Source organism: Patiria miniata, unplaced genomic scaffold (genome assembly GCF_015706575.1).
Source record: "Patiria miniata isolate m_02_andy unplaced genomic scaffold, ASM1570657v1 HiC_scaffold_1, whole genome shotgun sequence".
In the NCBI taxonomy this organism is placed as follows: Eukaryota; Metazoa; Echinodermata; class Asteroidea; order Valvatida; family Asterinidae; genus Patiria; species Patiria miniata.
The window spans coordinates 6050758-6070458 of NW_024037047.1; the positions used below are offsets into that span (position 1 = coordinate 6050758).

Here is a 19701-nt window from a genome sequence, read left to right on the forward strand (position 1 = left end):
TATGGATCACTGCGCGTCTTTCAGCAGATGTTCATCTCCACACCAGTTGCAACCACAGTTGGGCTTCAGTGTTTTCGCTTCAAAGAGGAGACACATTTTAAGCCAGTTATAAAAACGGATTAACTTTGCAAAAGTTATAAAACGGACTTTAAAAAAGCTAAACCATGCCACGGTGTTGATAACTGGGCCGTTGCATTTAGTGCGCGTCAGTGAACCAATATCAATGGTTGAACCGAGTCGACCTCTTAGTGACGTCGCAACTGATGAAATATTATTATGTTAGGACATAATCGGCGCAATTTGTTTGTATGTATGTACACATCGTTTTTTTAAACGTATTGTTAAGCTGTATATTTGCAAAGTCGAATTGATGAAAATTGTACGTGTGATTGCTACTTCTTATGCTATGCAATCATTTGTAAGCCAAGTTAGCCAAGGGCGGATCCAGAACACAATTTTTTGGGGGGCCCAAAATTTTTTTGGACCCCCCCAAAAAGCGGGTCAAACAAATTTCGGCGTGGGGTTCGGGGCCCGCTTAAGGACCCCGAAATTTTTTTGGATTCTAGATGCTCTGTGGTGCGATCTGAGGCAATTTCTGACCACTTTAACCAATTTTTTTTTTGAGGAAAAGATGGTGGTGTACTCATTGCCTTCCTTTATTGCGATGTCACATAAAAAAAAAAAATTGGTCTGGTTTTTTTTTTGGGGGGGGGGGCATGGCCCTCTTTGGGCCCCCCCCCCGGATCCGCCCTTGAAGTTAGCCAATGTTAAGTCATAATGTCGATGTGAACGGATCTCATTTAAAATATAAAAAGGAAACGGGTTTTCCCAGACACCTAGATTTAATTGTTTGCTACGTGAAATGATTATTTTTTTCTGATTAACCAGACTTGGATCGGATCGAGTCACAAGTAAAACAATTCTCAAGTTTGTATATAACACTACACAGAATTGACCTATATGATATTACTTTTCTAGCTTGTTATCAAGAGGCTACGGTAGTTGAGAAATTTTGTACACAGGTGAGTTGCGATTGTAAGTGGACTACTAGGATGATTGTCAATAAACTACCTGATAACTCCACTTGACTAATGGTTTTGTATATTCCATTGGACGACGGTTTTTTCTTCTTCAAATGTTGGCAGTAGCACAGCAGTACTCCTAGACTCATTCCTACAGCGGTATCCACCGCCAATTAGAATCCCCTCATCCTTTGCATTCAGTGCCGCCCCCTTAAACACCATTATCTACCCTCAGCTCCTCCATCAGTCCGCCCCGCCCCTCGGAAGTTTTAGTTAGGCCACTATTGTGAGGGGCCAACATTGCACAGCATAAGTTCATATTGAAAAGAAAATTATATTGAAGCAAAAAAAGACCCGACATTTGCATGCACTGCTTGTGTTTGGTATCAGACGTTTTTAGGCCTGAAAACAGAAGCATCTTAGTGCACATCGGTTTATTGGAGGATATCTGCCGAGCCGCGTCATGAATAAAATACCCTCAAAATAATATTCTATATTAGAGGGTTCTGAGAGCCATAACATTGGGGAATTGAAGAGACATGGCAATGAACCTCTTGCAAAAATTGAAAAGAAAATGAAAGATGACATGTTGATTATCATTTTTCTGTGAGGCTTAAATACCTGTGAGGGTTCTGAGTATTTTTAAAAGAATTTTGAAGTATGGGCATTTAGCGCTAGTGTCTGCTCCCTGGTCAGTATTTTTAAAATAGCGCCACCAATCGTTACCAAGTTGCCATTGTTCTTCAGCTCTCTGAGCTGCGTACTGTCTGACTGTTGTTTCATGAATGATAAGTTACGTCAAGTTTGTGGGACGGTCTCTGTTTACGCTACTTAAATCGCTTTGAAACCATAAACTAAGTTCTTGTAGAGTTCTGAGAGAATGTTATTCTTTAAGAGGTTCCGTAAGAAGAAACAATGTGGTCTTCATTTGGACGAAATTTGCTGCTAGAGATGCGATTTTGGACGGCAAATATGGCAACTTCGGTGACCAACGTTGCCAAGCGAAATGCCGGACGCGCCGGTACCGCGGGAAAATCTCGGGGCAACACGGGTATGACTGGCTCCGTGAAACCGACGAAAAAGGAAAACGAAAAGGTTTCAAAAGGTACGTCTTATAGATTTTCTTTTGGGGGGGGGGGACGCGGACGTGGATGTTTTCGCAATTAATTTACAGAATTGAAAGTTACCCAGCCCGACTGGATTTTTTTTCTTCATGTTTTTATTAAATCATAAATGGCCAATAAAAACATAATTAACAAGGTTTTACCTGGGCCAGGAGTAGTCCGAGTAACTTGGACCCAATTTATTGCCTTTTTTAACATTCGGACATGTTAAAAAAGGCGATAAATTGGGTCCAAGTTACTCGGACTAGGCCAGGAGCATTAAACTAGATTCATTCAGAAATGAGAACCAAGGAATTAAAAAGGGATGCCCTAATAACATGCTTGACATTAGCATGATTAGCCTAGACATATAGACATACTCCTAGAAGTTAGAATTATATATGAGGCTCCACGTAGGCTCCACTACGTGGTACGTGGAGCCTCATAGTTCTAGGAGTAGGAGTAGATTAGACAGACATTTTTATTCTGTAATCTTTCATAGCCTGAGCATTGAACGTGAAAACCTACATTGTACGTACATACATACATTGTGTACATTGTCGTATTTGCCCACTACTGATAAACTACCAATTTGTCATAATGAAATGTTGTACTGACATGACTGATGTGTGCTCAGTGCAGTCCCAAACTAAAATCAAATCCTTGCACAAATCACCAAACAAAATCAGTGTAACCTTGTCTGCTTGTGTTCTTCAAATGTTGTATCAGGGCGACTGCAGGCAGCATCCGATGTTCGTCCCAAGTCCACCACAGCTAGCCTCCCAGACAGAACCTCTCCTCCAAATAGAAAACTGACCACTTCCAGCAGTGCTGGTAATGTCAACGCCAAGCGTAATGTCCGCCAGCCCAGACTGAGGAGTAGTCAGTCCGATGCGGGGATTGCAAAGGCATTCCAGAAGTTAACGATTCAAGAGAGGAAATCAGCATCAAGGTACATTTACTGTAATTCCCCCCCCCCCCCTTCTCCCCACCCACCCCAACTCCCTTACCCAACCATCCCACCCCCCCCCCCCCCTCCCCCCTCCAAAAAAAAAAATCACTTCAAACCTTCTTGAATCCTTCAAAATCCAACCTACACTATTTTCTAAGCAAAATAGGTTGCTAAACTAAGGCCAAAAAAAAAAAATAAGTCGGTCTCTGGTCAGCGCGCGCGTCGATTTTAAGCATGCGCGTCGATCTTTTTTTTTTCCAAAATGTTCCGCGGTAGCTCCAACAGTGCCCTCTATTTCCGCACCTCCTCAATTTTTTTTACCAAAGAGCACCAAGGAATGGGAAACTGCACCAAGGCAAATGATCGAAAGCACCAAGGCAAATTATGGAGGCCACCAATGTACATGAGGACACCAAAAAAGCAAAATAGTACCCACCTTGTCTGTACAATCCAAGCTGAAGAAGAAAAAAAAAGGAAAAAAAAAAAAAAAAAGCTGCGTGGCCGCGTCAATTCCGGAACTTTGGTCTGACCAGAGACCGAATATTTTTTTTTTTTGGCCTAATACTAGCAAAAAATAGCTGGAAACACTACCAGTGAAACATAGCGTGATCATTTGCTGATAACATACATGTAGTTTGGCTATAACCACTGTTTTAAAGGGAAAATACAACATTTGCAAACATCAAAAAATAAAACTACCAAATCATTTTGAAATAACCTTGCTGGACTGTTAGTGAATGACAGTGTAAAGCATCCTGTAAAATCATGGCACCTGGTGTACTGTCATTTTCAAGAAAAGTGGTATTTTTGTATCAATTTCCAACGCTGACTGGCCGATCTGCGTTGGAAAAAACTGGCTTTTTTTCAAATACTGGCCCCAATTGACCATCGCACTTGTTTGCAATCAATTACAAACCTATGAACGGGTACGAGCCAGCTAGACTGGTTCCCTGACCTTACAATTCCCCAATGTATGTAAACTGCTCTGTTTCTTCTTATATGGAGTCAGGGAACCAGACTACAGGAAAATGATTGTTTTTCTTGGTTTTTATAGCATTTTCAAACCCAAAACCTCAAAAAAGTCAGTGTAACTATATTTGCTATATATTTCCAACCCCCCAATTCCATCCATTTCTGACAATTACAGCAAAAGCAAATGATGTAGGCCTATATTCCCTTTAACAAAACATATTCTGAAGGCATAGGCTAAGATCCATACTGTAATAATAAGGTAGAATGCCGCTAAAACTAGATGTGTCATAATCTATGAAAGGGGGTAAAAATGTTGTCAAATAGCATTACAACAGAAACATTTGGTGGGCCACTACTCTGACACAGGTGGTGTGTAGATTCCACAAAAGGATGACCCACTGTTGGACAATGACGCACCATTCCTTGGGTCATGACCACTGATCTCTAGCGGATATGCATACAACATTCACACAGTAGACTTTGCATATTGACCAATTCGCCCCCGGTCTCACAAAGATGGCCGCGTATAATACGAACGTTCTACGCGTAAATACGTGCGCGTTGTATCAACAGTTGACGCGCATTTTGGTCACGTACACATATTATGATGTTCTAAAAGGGACACATTTCCGTAGTGATTATTATTTCAAAATGCCGAAAAAGTTATATTTGCGGCATTTTAGTAACCACGACGTTAGAAAATTGTAGTTAACCTTGGTCAGTGATGGTGGTCAAAATATAAGTCAAGTGAACCGCGACGTTACAAAAGAAATCATGCTGTCTATAAAAACGACAACTTGTCCTTTGTAGATCACCAGCCGGTCTCACCAATATGGCGTCAAATTCGTACATTGTGCGGCTCTGTATTAGCTATCCAGTCTTTATATAGAGATCAGTGGTCATGACGTGCAGCATAGTTGATGTGATTATGGGCTCCGTACACTTGTAAGTACTCCCTCAACCGTAAGAAAGGGAAAAGAGTGTGGAGAGAACACCGAAGGAGACATTTGAGCGCAGTACGCTTGAACACGGTGTGTCCCTGTCCATAAGGCTCTCGAAAATGACAAAGAAGTGCCTTCTCTTGTTAGCCCTCTGAGCCCATTAGAGCAAAGTTCCACTGTATAATTTCAAACCCCATTTTTTAACAACACAGTGCCCAGTCTCGCCGCAGCAGCTCAGCCAGCGGCGGTAGCCACGTCTGTAAGAGCCTAGAGGATGTAGCTCGCTGGATCCTCACCAAGAAATGCCACAGCATCGTTGTCATGGCTGGTGCTGGCATCAGCACGCCGAGCGGAATCCCAGATTTCAGGTTGGTGTCAATACAAAGTTCCGCTGTTTTTCAGGAACCTTGCTGATAAGGCGGACAGGCTAAATACCCCCTGTTCACTTACCGGGAGCCGCTTTCAATTGAGCCCCTCTTTTATCGGCTCCCGCTTGAAAAGAAAGCGGGTGACCTGTTTCTACAAACCGTCCCACGGTTGGCACTCCCGGCTCCCGCTACAAATAACCATTTTTATAACAATGAATCCTGCGGTTTCATACCCATCATTGGCGACTTCTACTCACCGACCGCAAAGACCTGGTACATTGCTAATCCTCTGATCTTTTGTTTGCCCTAAACATACAAGCCCCACTGCAAACCGTCACCATGCATGGCTGTACCGTGTGCGTTCATGCGTGGACCGTCTCCTGCTTTGGCTTGAAGGGTCCCACACTTCCTCAATAACAATACCGTCCCACGGTAAATGAACAGGGGGTATTTAGCCCGCCCGCCTAAAGAGAAATAAGGTTCCAAACAAAATGCAACATCACAGGTAAAGCTTTTCATAAGCCAATTACAAGTCTTGAGGCTTTGCATGGTGGGGTATCGGTGTGCTTTCTGTTTTGCGGTAACACCATGTGGTAATTAACTACTGCTTAGAAGATATTTAGTTCTGAAAAGAATTTGTGCTGCTTATTATCAACTTTCCCTTAGTAGTTTTTGTTCTGATAAGAACAGTCCTGCTTTAAGTTCTAAAAGAACTTGTCTTTGGTCTCAACGTTTTGACTAGCCTGCTCTAGTCATCGTCAGGGGACTGTTCTTATCAGAACAAAAACTACTAAGCCAAAGTTGATAACAAGCAGGACTAGTTCTTTTCAGAACTAAATATCTTCTAAGCAGTAGTTATTACCACATGGTGTTACCGCAAACCGAAACGATACCAATTACAAGTCGAATCCCAAATAAATCACAACATCAGTACACAATTCAGTTATAATTCAGTTAGCAAATTCCCTTTGTGGTTCTCTTATAATTTTGTTCAGAACTCCAGGGTCTGGTCTGTATGACAACCTGCAGCAGTACAAGATCCCCAGCCCTGAGGCCATATTTGACATTGACTTCTTCCATCGTGACCCGCGACCTTTTTTCACTTTGGCCAAGGAGCTTTACCCAGGGACTTACCGGCCAAACTACGTCCACTATTTTGTCCGGATGCTGCACGAGAAAGGCATCTTGCTGAGGATGTACACACAGAATATCGATGGCCTGGAAAGAAGTAAGTAATGCATTTTTGTACAAAAAAATTGTCAGACTTGCACTGTACAGCGTGTGTCACTAAAAACGCAGGATTAGGCCAAAAAAAATAAATATTCGGTCTCTGGTCAGACCAAAGTTCCGGAATTGACGCGGCCACGCGGCTTCTTTTTTTTTTTTTTTCCTTTTTTTTTTTTTTTCTTCAGTTTGGATTGTACAGACAAGGTGGGTACTATTTTGCTTTTTGGTGTCCTCATGTACATTGGTGGCCTCCATAATTTGCCTTGGTGCTTTCGATCATTTGCCTTGGTGCAGTTTCCCATTCCTTGGTGCTCTTTGGTAAAAAAAAATGAGGAGGTGCGGAAATAGAGGGCGCTGTTGGAGCTGCCGCGGAACATTTTGGAAAAAAAAAGATCGACACGCATGCTTAAAATCGACGCGCGCGCTGACCAGAGACCGACTTATTTTTTTTTTTGGCCTTAAAAACAAAAATATTAAGAATATAAACCACCCCTATTCATCATAATGTTAACCCTCTTTTCAAAGTACCTTTCCTTCTCTTCACTATGCTTTTTATCCCATCTCATTTGGACAATCCTGTCCAGAGATAGAGTACATTGAAGAAGGGTTATAAATTCCAAGCTGGTCTGATTTGTGAAATCGTACATACCTAATGAAAGGTTTGAATTCAGTACAGGTGAAAGTATTTGTGGATCACAAAGAAGGACATGTGTGGCAGGATTAGGCTTACATAATCCTTTAGTCCACAATCAATGTTATCAGTCAATAATTCATGATGCTTTGAAACAATGATAGTCCAGTTATTAAATTTAAGTGATACTTATCATCAGTTGTTTCAAAGAAAGTTTTGTTCTGGTTTAATTGTCTTCAATGCATACCTGCATTGTACATAACTGGTCGTTGTGTTAAGGTCATTGAATCAGACCAACCCGCTTCAGAAGGGCTTCACAAAACTTGTCATAACTTTTGAACCAAAAGTCCAAATTCCACCAAACAAAAATCTTGTCAAAGATGAAATTATGGACAATCAAATCCTTATCAAATTAGGCACACCAGTAGCATAATTTTCTCAGAAAAAAAATCGCTTTGAATACTGCGTTTTTATTGACACATGCTGTATAGGCACAGCAAGGGTCTATGATATGCCAGCAAATACGGCGATTTATTATGTGTCAAGGCCGTGTCTTGACCTCAAGATTCTAACCATTCATTGGGCGCCTTCTATATCGGGTCTTCGGTAACCCGTTTTGAGAGCCAATGTCGGGTTTTAATATATCTCTATGCATGTTGTTGTATTAGAAACGCATGGCAAGTGGCAACCCAATTGACCAATCCACAGCTTAGTCCAGATTTTGGAATGAAATGATGTCATGTCAACTGGGATTGGCTGGCAATCAGGGTCGCATAAATTGGCTTGCTTTGATATCAGACGTTGGACCGGAGACCAAGAGGGCTCCATTGGACAACGGGTGATACTCAGACTTGGTTAGGGTTAGAGAATCGAAAGATTGAAGTTTGAAGGACCTATGTAGGAGTGTTGGGTTTAAATGATGGAGGTTTAAAGTTAGAGTAGATCATTTGCAGCTATCCAAAAAGTGTCGGACCAAATTATTGTTAAAAAGCTTAATTGGTTTAAGAATAACAATGGCTATATACTCCCTGTGAAATTATTCATTCTGGCATACTGTCATTTTGAAGAAAATGTCAGCTCGGTGCGTGACATCACGTAGCTGCAATTTTTTTTTCCTTTTTTTTTTTTTTTCTTCAGTTTGGATTGTACAGACAAGGTGGGTACTATTTTGCTTTTTGGTGTCCTCATGTACATTGGTGGCCTCCATAATTTGCCTTGGTGCTTTCGATCATTTGCCTTGGTGCAGTTTCCCATTCCTTGGTGCTCTTTGGTAAAAAAAAATGAGGAGGTGCGGAAATAGAGGGCGCTGTTGGAGCTGCCGCGGAACATTTTGGAAAAAAAAAGATCGACACGCATGCTTAAAATCGACGCGCGCGCTGACCAGAGACCGACTTATTTTTTTTTTTGGCCTTAAAAACAAAAATATTAAGAATATAAACCACCCCTATTCATCATAATGTTAACCCTCTTTTCAAAGTACCTTTCCTTCTCTTCACTATGCTTTTTATCCCATCTCATTTGGACAATCCTGTCCAGAGATAGAGTACATTGAAGAAGGGTTATAAATTCCAAGCTGGTCTGATTTGTGAAATCGTACATACCTAATGAAAGGTTTGAATTCAGTACAGGTGAAAGTATTTGTGGATCACAAAGAAGGACATGTGTGGCAGGATTAGGCTTACATAATCCTTTAGTCCACAATCAATGTTATCAGTCAATAATTCATGATGCTTTGAAACAATGATAGTCCAGTTATTAAATTTAAGTGATACTTATCATCAGTTGTTTCAAAGAAAGTTTTGTTCTGGTTTAATTGTCTTCAATGCATACCTGCATTGTACATAACTGGTCGTTGTGTTAAGGTCATTGAATCAGACCAACCCGCTTCAGAAGGGCTTCACAAAACTTGTCATAACTTTTGAACCAAAAGTCCAAATTCCACCAAACAAAAATCTTGTCAAAGATGAAATTATGGACAATCAAATCCTTATCAAATTAGGCACACCAGTAGCATAATTTTCTCAGAAAAAAAATCGCTTTGAATACTGCGTTTTTATTGACACATGCTGTATAGGCACAGCAAGGGTCTATGATATGCCAGCAAATACGGCGATTTATTATGTGTCAAGGCCGTGTCTTGACCTCAAGATTCTAACCATTCATTGGGCGCCTTCTATATCGGGTCTTCGGTAACCCGTTTTGAGAGCCAATGTCGGGTTTTAATATATCTCTATGCATGTTGTTGTATTAGAAACGCATGGCAAGTGGCAACCCAATTGACCAATCCACAGCTTAGTCCAGATTTTGGAATGAAATGATGTCATGTCAACTGGGATTGGCTGGCAATCAGGGTCGCATAAATTGGCTTGCTTTGATATCAGACGTTGGACCGGAGACCAAGAGGGCTCCATTGGACAACGGGTGATACTCAGACTTGGTTAGGGTTAGAGAATCGAAAGATTGAAGTTTGAAGGACCTATGTAGGAGTGTTGGGTTTAAATGATGGAGGTTTAAAGTTAGAGTAGATCATTTGCAGCTATCCAAAAAGTGTCGGACCAAATTATTGTTAAAAAGCTTAATTGGTTTAAGAATAACAATGGCTATATACTCCCTGTGAAATTATTCATTCTGGCATACTGTCATTTTGAAGAAAATGTCAGCTCGGTGCGTGACATCACGTAGCTGCAATCGGCTGAATGAGAACGTGTTCCGGATGCTGATTTTGGGTGCAATTCAAAATATAACGCGGCAACATTTGAATTGAAATTGAATATTAGAATATTGTTTTCTAGGATTACACAGCGTTTACAGAGCTAAAACTTCATCAGGTTAGTTGTTAAGCACCTGTCTGTAGACATTGAGCACTTTTGTTGCTTCAATCGAAACAAATGACAAATGATATACTCTGTTTTTAAAGGATTTGGGACGGTTAGGATTGAAGATCGAAGAATAAAAGTCTGAAGGGTTTTGGAGGGTTGTAATGAAGTCAGAATTATTAAGCAGTAGCACATACATGTAGAAGCTCTGTCTTTCTGCCTTGCAGTTTCAGGAATCCCCGCAGCCAAGTTGGTAGAGGCACATGGGACTTTTGCAACATCAACATGCACACGGTGCGGAGAGAAATATGATGGTGATGACACTAAGGTAACCCCTCATTTCAATAAAATGTTAATCCATCCGTTGTTGTGCCGTCCGAAACCATACATCTTGTTGCTACTTGTATCACAGGAGGATACAGTGTGTAGACCGTGTCATCAAACCTGTGCCTAGTCTAGGAGCTAGCTATAACCGCCGCTGCGATAACCTGCTGACCAACCAATATCACCCATGAACCCTTCAGAACAACGTCTAGGCCAGTTTCTATTGGTTGTGTAAAGCGCATGTACCTGTTTGGCCTAATATATGCAGTGCGCAATTCAAAAAATTCATAGTAGTTCCGAAGCAAGCTCTCAAATTTCTTCCAGTACTATAAAAGATGTGTTGACATTATTTAATGCTAGCAAAATAACTTGTGACAGATGCTGACATCTGTAGGTGTTTAGGTGATCCATACATGTAGTTTGGCCTGTTGGTGCCCTCTCAATGTTGCAGTTGATGGTCTAAATAGTTAAACTCATACATGTCGCCCCTGTACTGCCTGAAGCAGCCTGCCTGTGACTCCGATCCCTGTACTGCCTGAAACCGCCCGAGCACTCAATAATTTTATGAAGTCTTCAGTAAATCAATACAATACAATGTAGTACAAGTGCTCAAGATATAACTTTGACCTTGCTCCAAGTTTAGAGTATTCTGCTTATTCCAACAATATCCTTCAATTATTGAAGTGTGGAGCCTGCTGAATACAACACGATTCCAACAGCTAGGCCAGAAAGATATTTTTTTTTTACTGGTCAGTCAACACAATCCAACATAATGTTTTTGCATTTGAATCGTGATAGTTTCATCTGGGTTTATTAGTTAATGGTAAAAACCTGTGGGAATTCTGTCTCAGACTCGAACCCAAGACATCTACATGTAGATCGCTTTTCTAGTGCTCTACATCACAACGAAAGTTCTAATTTTTTTTATTCAACAGGCTGAGATCATGAATGACGTTACACCGATATGCAAACAGCGATCTTGTAGGGTAAGAACTGGTGTTCTAGATTTGTCAATTATACTGGTGTTGGAAATTTGAACTGAAACTGTCAGAATTTAATCTATTGTATCTCTTGTTCACACCTTATACACTAATATCAATTTTAGATAAAAAGCTCTATAATTCCCTCAACTCCCTAAAGTGTTAATAAATTAAGCATTATTTGTAAGGGATGTGGTCAGCAATGTTCTTACCATCTTTTCAGGGTAAAGTCAAGCCTGATATTGTTTTCTTTGGAGAGGACCTACCAAAGAGATTCTTCTATTACCTGAAGGACTTTGCCCAGTGTGACCTTGTGATAGTCATGGGAACCTCTTTAGAGGTAAGGATACAATGTAGTCTTGATTCCTTACCCACTCTCTGCCTGCCGAGCTAGCTTTACAAAAAGTATGTTGATCGTCAGTCTCCTAACAGTTAAGCTACCATTTGCAGCATTAACCCTAACCCCCTAGACCCTTGTTGCTTACAACCATCCTCAATCCTCCAAAATTTTGCAACTCCGCCTAAATTTTTCAAAATTGTCAGACAGTCCTGCCTCAAAATGCATTCATCCTCAATCCTCCAAAATCCTCTTGTGCTTCAATCACCATTCATCCTCAATCCTCCAAAATCCTCATGTGCTTCAATCACCATTCATCCTCAATCCTCCAGAATCCTCATTTGATTCAATCACCATTCATCCTCAATCCTCTAGAATCCTCCAAAACCGCCAGGAGGATTTTGGAGGAGTGAGGTGGGTTAGGGTTAAGAAGCTTCTAAGAACCACTTGTAACTCAAAAGAGATTTATTGGTATTTTCACGTAATGCCAAAAGAGATTTATTAGTTTTTTTCACCTGGGTCCAATTTTATGGACCTGCTAAGGAGGACTATCTGCTCAGCAAATGTATGTGCTAAGCAAAGTTTAGCCGAGAACCAGTCAGAAGCAATGTGCGCCTCATTACAGTTTGGCTGGTAACCTGGATTACTTTTCAGCAAGTGTCTGTTCACTTTTGTGCCTAACCAGCTCCCTGAAATTTGCCACTGAGTTCATGCCAGCTTGTTTCAGGCCTCACCCTTAATCAGATGTAAATTTTGAGTTCATCCATTATCATTGCTGTCTACCTTAAAAAGTTTCAAGTTGGATGGTTGTATTTACCCATGTTTTGTAGGTCCAGCCCTTTGCAAGCATCATCAACTCGGCCAGGGGCTACGTTCCCAGGCTGCTCATCAACCGAGAAGCAGTAGGACCCTTTGCTCGGCCGCGCTCAGGCCGCTTCAACGATGTAGCGGTGACTGGGGACCTGATGGAGTGTGTCCAGAAATTTGCTAGGGTTCTAGGCTGGAAGAAGGCCCTGGAAGACTTGATCAAGGAACACGGAGCTGTGTTGGTAAGATATGTAGAGTGCAGTGGTTGCTAGAGTCGGGGAAGGGGGCTTGTCTAGAGATTTGCTGGAGTCATAGGCTTGAAGGCCCTGGAACACTCGATTATGAGGAACAAGAAGCCCTATTGCTATGTTAGTCCAGATGGCAAATTATTTTAGGGAAGGTTATTCAGAGATTTGCTAGGGTCCGTAGTCAGATGAGGAACACGAAGCTGTGTTGGTAAGATAGTACAGAGTGCAGGGGTTGTTAGGGTCAGAGGAGGGACCTTGCCTCGAGATTCGCTGGAGTCATAGACTGGAAGGCCTTTGAACGCTTTATTTTTTTGGGCGGGGGGAGTTCTTATCAAGAGTTTTCAAGGGTCTGTAGTTGGATGGCTGGTGGAAAACAGCCCAGGAAGACTTGATCAAGGAACAAGGAAGTTACATTGTATGAGACTCTAGATAAAGGTTGTAGTGGGGTGTGGCCAGGGGACTGAGGTTCTAGGCTAGGAGAAGGCTCTTGATGAGGACCTGATCCAGAAACAATAAGTTTTGTTTCTAGGTAAGTAAAATGCAGCTTTTTTGGGGGGGGGGGGGAGGGTAGGGTGATTTCCACAGAATTGCTAAGGTCCCAGGATGGCATGTTGGAAGAAACTTCTTGAGCACTTGATCAAGGAACACATAGCTGCACTTTGGTAATTCTAAGGTCAGAAGCTGTATGAATGCCATAGAAGACTTGATATATAACAAGAAGGCCATGTCACTAAGTTAGTTGCTTAGGTGGTGATGGCGCTTATCTAGAGTTACTCCAGGGTCCTTGGTTGGAAGAAGGCATGACAGCTTTGATCAAGAAACAAGATCCTAGAAGACTTGATGTAGGAACAAGAAGGCCATGTTGCCAAGTTAGTACCGATTGGTGCTTCCTTTGGTGGGGGCCACAATTTGATGGGGTTTGGCTAGAACTATGCCAGGGTCTACGGCCATGACAAGTTGATCAAGAACCCAGAAGGTCCTAGAAGACTTGATGTAGGAACAAGCAGGCCACGTCTTTCAGTTGGTCCAGCTTGCAGGTTTGTTGGTGGAGGGATTTGGATGGAGCTTGTCTAGAGTTATACCAGGGTGCCAGGGTCTCAGGCTGAAAGAAAGCCATGAGAACATGATCAAGAACCAAAAAGCTGTATTAGCAATTTCTGATAGTTTCTGTGGGGGCTTGGGATCGGGGCTTGTCCAGAGTATTTTGCCAGGGTCCAAGGTCAGGAAAATGCTTCTTCGTAATTTTAAAAACTGAATCATTCAGGAGAGTGCTATTGATTCACCAATGATTTATACATTGTGTTGGCTGCAAGGGGAGAGAGGGAAGGGGCTTACCTGTTACCACTCATTTTTTTTATGGTTATTTTTTTTTTTTTTTGGTGCGGTTGAGAGGGACAGCATTGCTGGAAACATTTCATAGAGGGACAGTTTCCTACTCAATTTTCTGCCAGTACTCTTAGAGTTTTATCAAATAAAACTGAAGTGACATCCACACCAACCTGTTTCACAGCAGGCTGTATGCTGAAATACATACAACATAGATATACTTCTGCTAATTCTCTCTACACACATTTGAGTTTATATAGTTTAGCAACTGATAGCAAATTTCGGAACTCTTGATTGATTTGAAGGATGAACAGTTTGGATCTAGAAAATCTACAGAGTCTGTGTCCGAAAATGGTGTCGATGGGGATCCAGGAGTGGATGGAAGCACTGATGGCTCGGCCAATGGGAAGCCTGCTTCTCTGGCATCGTCAGGAGGATCGACCAATCAAAACCCAAGAGGTGGTTTCCGTGGTTACAGAGCCAACAGCTGCCAGTCTATGGATGCTCTGAAAGGACATGCCACAAAGCCAGATGGATTTAAATCCCCCTCAAGAAACTTGCACACTGTGTCAGAAACCACAGCCCCTCTAAACACCCTCGCAAAGTTCAACCCCTCTCAGAGAGTGGTACGGTCAACCAATCACAGAGTAGCATTGCCAAGACTCAACTCCAGACAGCCGCGGCGTAAGGATACCTCGGGCAGAAGGGGTAAATCATCATGGCGTAGTGATTCCTCGGACAGCAGTGATTCATCTGAAAGTAGTTCCGAAACGGACTCAAGTGACAGCTAGCACAAGAGTTGTGTTAAAGCCCGTCTCCTCATCAGGACAAATCCATGGATTAGGTGAGTCTTCACTTGAAGTTGATGATCACTTTGAGTGAATGACCCTGGAAAGCTGGTTTTTGCCATGCGCCCACACTAGCTACAGTGCTCTTCCCGGAAAGATGTCAAGAGTTGGTGCATTTACGTTGAAAATTGGACTTCCACAGACAATGCAATACACATTCTAACGAGGGGCCTATTTCATCATTGGAGCTGCTTAGCGCACATTTTCCTAAATATGGTAACATTTAGATAGTATAGGTGGTTACCAGTCAGAATGTAACCTGACGTGTATTGTGTGTGACCGGTTCTCTGCCGAATTGTTTAGCATCTTAAATAGCTGTTATTATTAAGCAATTTTTTTTTCTCTAGTTAACGGCACAGTCATGTGTAGATGCAGAATGCAGAGGACCTCCGTAGGTCTTGAAACAAAAAAGAGTCCATACGTTTGGAATCTTTTTGAGAGAAGGAAAGGTCTATCCATACTATTACCAGTAGTAGTCACATGTACCCCTAACCCTGCTAAATGCAACAGAATGCACCAACGGTAAAAAGTTGTTGCAACTTGTTGCATCTAGCATTTGTCCTGATCTGATGCATTCCACCATTGCATACCGTTGCATTTGGCAGGATAGGTACTTGGTACCAAGGCTGGCACTGCATTCTGTTCCATTTGGCAGGGTGCCTAGAGAATACCCCGTGGGGGTTAGGGCTAATTAGGGGCTAGACGTTGTTATGGTTTGATATGTTATAACCCGCCGCCGTGATAACCCACCGCCGTGACAGGGCGTTATCATGACCAACTAATATCACCCACGAACCCATCAGGAACGTCTTGGGAAATTTGTAAAATCTCCCCCCCCCCCCCGAAAAATGGGGGAAACTAGTGTGCATGCAGGCAATTTTGGTCCATATTCAGTCCCACGCACACACTACACACCACAAAAGAGCTGACCAGTGAAGTGGCTCAAAAGTCCTGCAACACTATACTGGGAGAAATGTCAGATTTTGGTTCGGAACTACTATGAAATGTTTTGAATGCGGGCTGCATATTTAGGCCAAACAGGTATGCGCATTACACAACCGATACGATTTTCCCTAGACGTTGTTCCTGACGGGTTCGCAGGTGACATTTGTTGGTCGTGATAATGCTGTCTCGCGGCGGGTTATCACGTATCAAACCATAAAAATGTAGCCCCTAGAATATCATCAGGGGCACCGGCAAGCTTTCAGGAGATGGGGGTTGATAGGAAGGGGAGGGTGAGTTGAGTGAAGGCGTACCAAAGGCCTGCCCAGCTAGGGGGGTACATGGAAAGGGCCCCCCCCCCCCCCCAATTTGAGAATAAATTTCGGAACTTAAGCATTCCACTTGATTTTGTCCCCATTTAACTCGTACATGTATCACAACATTAGTTTGCGGCTGAACTTGGGGGTCGCACCCCCCCCCCCCCAAGATTTACCAAGTTCACGTACCAGTACATGTACATGGACTCATGTGTGTGTTGATGTCCCCATAATTCATGGGGTTTGTGAGAAATGTACACAAACAAAAGGTGGAAGTGGCTTATTGCCGAATTTGGAAGTCTGTTGTGTTTGTCAATTTTTTTCAAAATCTACAGGGTGTAACTCCTCCCCCCCCCCCCCCCCTTAGCTGGTATGCTTACTGTTTTGTTCAAATTGCCAGGATTTTTATTTATGCAATTACAGGAAAGTAACCAGCATCTTTTGTAAGACTGTTTTTGGAAGAATTTGGTGTTTTCTGTGTAAATTCCAAAAGCAGTTTAGCTGGTTCGATAACAGTTGGTGCCATGAATTAAGCATTAATTTATTGCCGAAATTTGTGCATAGGTGTGTCTGAATGTATATGATAGGGTATAAGAGATTAACTTAAAGATTGCACTATTTATAAATATAGCACAGATTTATTCAAATGTCTTGACTAACAATGATTGTTTTGGAATAAAAATATATTTGTTCACATTAATTCATGTAGTTGTGCATTTGTTATTTTTATGCAGTAACATCTGTGTGTTGCATATTACTTTAACATATTTGTGTCATAGATTTTCACTGTCCTGAATCCTCCAATTTTAATATAATTTTTCACACCCTCTAGGGAGTTAACATTTCGCTGTTTCCCAGGTTTGCTGCATTTAAGAATGCCCTTTTTAGTAAACTATAAATCACGGCGCTTACAGTATTATTATTACCCCTGATCATATGGCCAATCAAACATTCCAAATACCATCTCAGCTCCCTGGGGAGTATACAGCTCGATGCTGCCTGTTAGGCGCAAGCAAGCTAAATCAATCACATAACCATCTCTGCCCTCACAGGTACCCATTTACTCCTGGGTGGAGAGAAGCAATGAGTGACAAAGCACCTTGCCCAAGGGCACACGCACCATGACCCCGGCTGGACTCGAACCCACAACCTGCAGCTTTACCCGCAGACCGTGAATCAGTGCCCTTAACCACGAGGCCACAGCGCTCCACAACAGCATTGCTAGTGTTGCTAGCATCGTGTCTTTGGGTGTGATCCTGACTACATATGCCATGTTCAAGTTCACAGCTTCGGACTAGGGCTGTTATTGACTTGGGAAATCCGCCACCGTATACGGCTGGATGGTTCAGTTGGTAGAGCACTGGTATGGCATTCCAGAAGTTTCAGGTTCAAACCCCGCTCCAGTCAATTTCTTTGTTCAACAACACAATTAACTCAAGCATTAAAACATAAATGGGGGTGCTTGTATTTTTAATTGCATTTTTTTTTCAATATGCATACATTTACATTTTAAACTCATTTAAAATCAAAAATAGGTCCTACATGTGCTAGCCCTTGTGCACAATATGACATTCAAAATGTGTACTTTGTAATCTTACTCTTTACACATATTTTACTAAACAGTACTGTAGTACTTCAGTGTTGTAGCACTCATACTCGTACGCCAGTACATTTTTTTGTACTCGTATTCATAAAAAGTGTACTCGTACAGAAAACAATTGCCAGTACTCGTACTCGTGATGAAACACCACTCACACTGCCACAGTAGTCCGTCCTGATTTGAAAATCACAGGCGTGTGGAACAAAGCACACCTGGATTTTTCTAGGCGTGTTTTTTTTTAGGAGTGTGGTTTTCTAGGTGTGTAATCTGTGGTCCAGGGAAATTCAGGCCTGCAATTATTCACACTTCTCGGGAAGCTTTTTGCGATGGTGTGGGGGTGTGATCGCACGCTTCAAATCAGAACGACTGCTGCCACTCATATTAAAACTATACTCCTGTAGGAAACTTATTTGATTATTTTCAGGCATGTAAATGGGACTTGAGAAAAAAACGAGGAAATTCCAAGCCACACAAGACTTTGTACAGTGTTTTTCAAGTTGTAATGGCATTCTTGAGAAGTGAAAAACGAGGAAATCAGCGGATCCGAGGAAAAGTTGCATGCCTGTATTTTACAGACATGTGCAGGAAAAGAACCTCTTTTCCCTTCTGTTTGATAGGATTTTGCATTGATGCCTAGTTTGACAGCCAAAAATCCTTTGGAAAACACATTACCATTGAACTGTGTTTGTATACTCATGGAAAAGTACTCATTCTCATATTTATACATGTACTGGTGGAATTATGCTCACTGTGTGTACACATGACAAAAATTGCCGGAAACAATGTTGCAACCTGGCGCTACTTAAGCGGTTGTGTACAAAGTATATGGAGAGTCAAGAACAGTTTCTAAGTATTTACTAACAAAATTGGAAATGTTCCTCAGTCCCAGATTTATGTCTTATCATGTTTGCAATGATTGACCTTCATTGAAATGATATGAAGAAAAAAGCAGTGTAAGGTTGCAACATTCTTTCCGAATTGCCTTGTACTGGTACTCAAACTCACTCTTATGGCAAGATACTCGTACGAGTTATGTACAGTCGAGTCTCGTTAATACAAACTCGTTCGGACCTAGCCAAATTGTTTGTTATATCAGAATTTTGTATTAAGAGGAACATCAGTCCCATTCATTGTGCACATAAATGCACAGTCGGGACTAAGGCTTTATGTTTGTTATAACCAGGATTTTGTATTAACAGAGTTTGTACTAACGAGATTCGACTGTACTCAACTACAACACTGCTGTACTCACACATTTCTTGTACTGAAATGTACTGTACTCACCGACAACTCAACAACAATTACTGAACTTCTGTACTTAAAGTTTCTTCAGTAAAATCAAGTACATTATTCCATTGTCATACTCATCCAAAATTACTTCACTACATTACGAGGGTTCTGTATTCACACCCTGAAGCCTACACACTGATAACAAATACAAGTATAACAAGGTGCCAGTCTACTTTATGCATCACTCTGAAAGTCATCATCTTGTACTCAAGAAAACCAAAAATTACATACATGTACTTTTCTTTTCAGGAACTGGCACATATTGCTGCAGATATACACATTTGACACTGGCAAGATGTAAATTGAAAGATAAACTTATAAATAATGTGATCGTGATAATCAATCTGTACAATTTTAAATCCGAAATTGCTAAAACAACAACACTTTTTCATAAATAAAGTGACTCCTTGTTGACAAAACTATGTGAGAAATGGTGGAAAGTTATGGTGGTATGATATAAAAAAGTATTTATTTCCCCGACTTTCTAACAAAACTAAAATAAAAATCCCTATTCCTGTTGCAGACCAGTGGTGCTTCAAAGGTCGATTCAATGTTGTTAGCCAAAAGTGGCGGTTTGTAAAGTGCCAGATGAAGTAACCATGCAAATAGTGGTTTATTAACCCTAGTAACTCTCTACTGGCTTTACTAGG

The 19701-nt window shown here is 41.6% G+C and overlaps 1 protein-coding gene across 1 annotated transcript; it reads left to right on the forward strand.

Annotated features, from left to right (window-relative positions):
* The first annotated feature begins 1937 nt into the window (after positions 1 to 1937).
* LOC119718916 (NAD-dependent protein deacetylase sirtuin-3-like) lies at positions 1938 to 16863 on the forward strand. Its single transcript, XM_038188365.1, has 9 exons — positions 1938 to 2127; positions 2855 to 3077; positions 5203 to 5358; positions 6354 to 6586; positions 10260 to 10360; positions 11292 to 11342; positions 11560 to 11676; positions 12504 to 12722; positions 14360 to 16863. Exons 1-9 carry the CDS (start codon positions 1938 to 1940, stop codon positions 14843 to 14845), a joined length of 1776 nt encoding a protein of 591 aa, XP_038044293.1. The 3' UTR covers positions 14846 to 16863.
* Positions 16864 to 19701: the final 2838 nt, after the last annotated feature.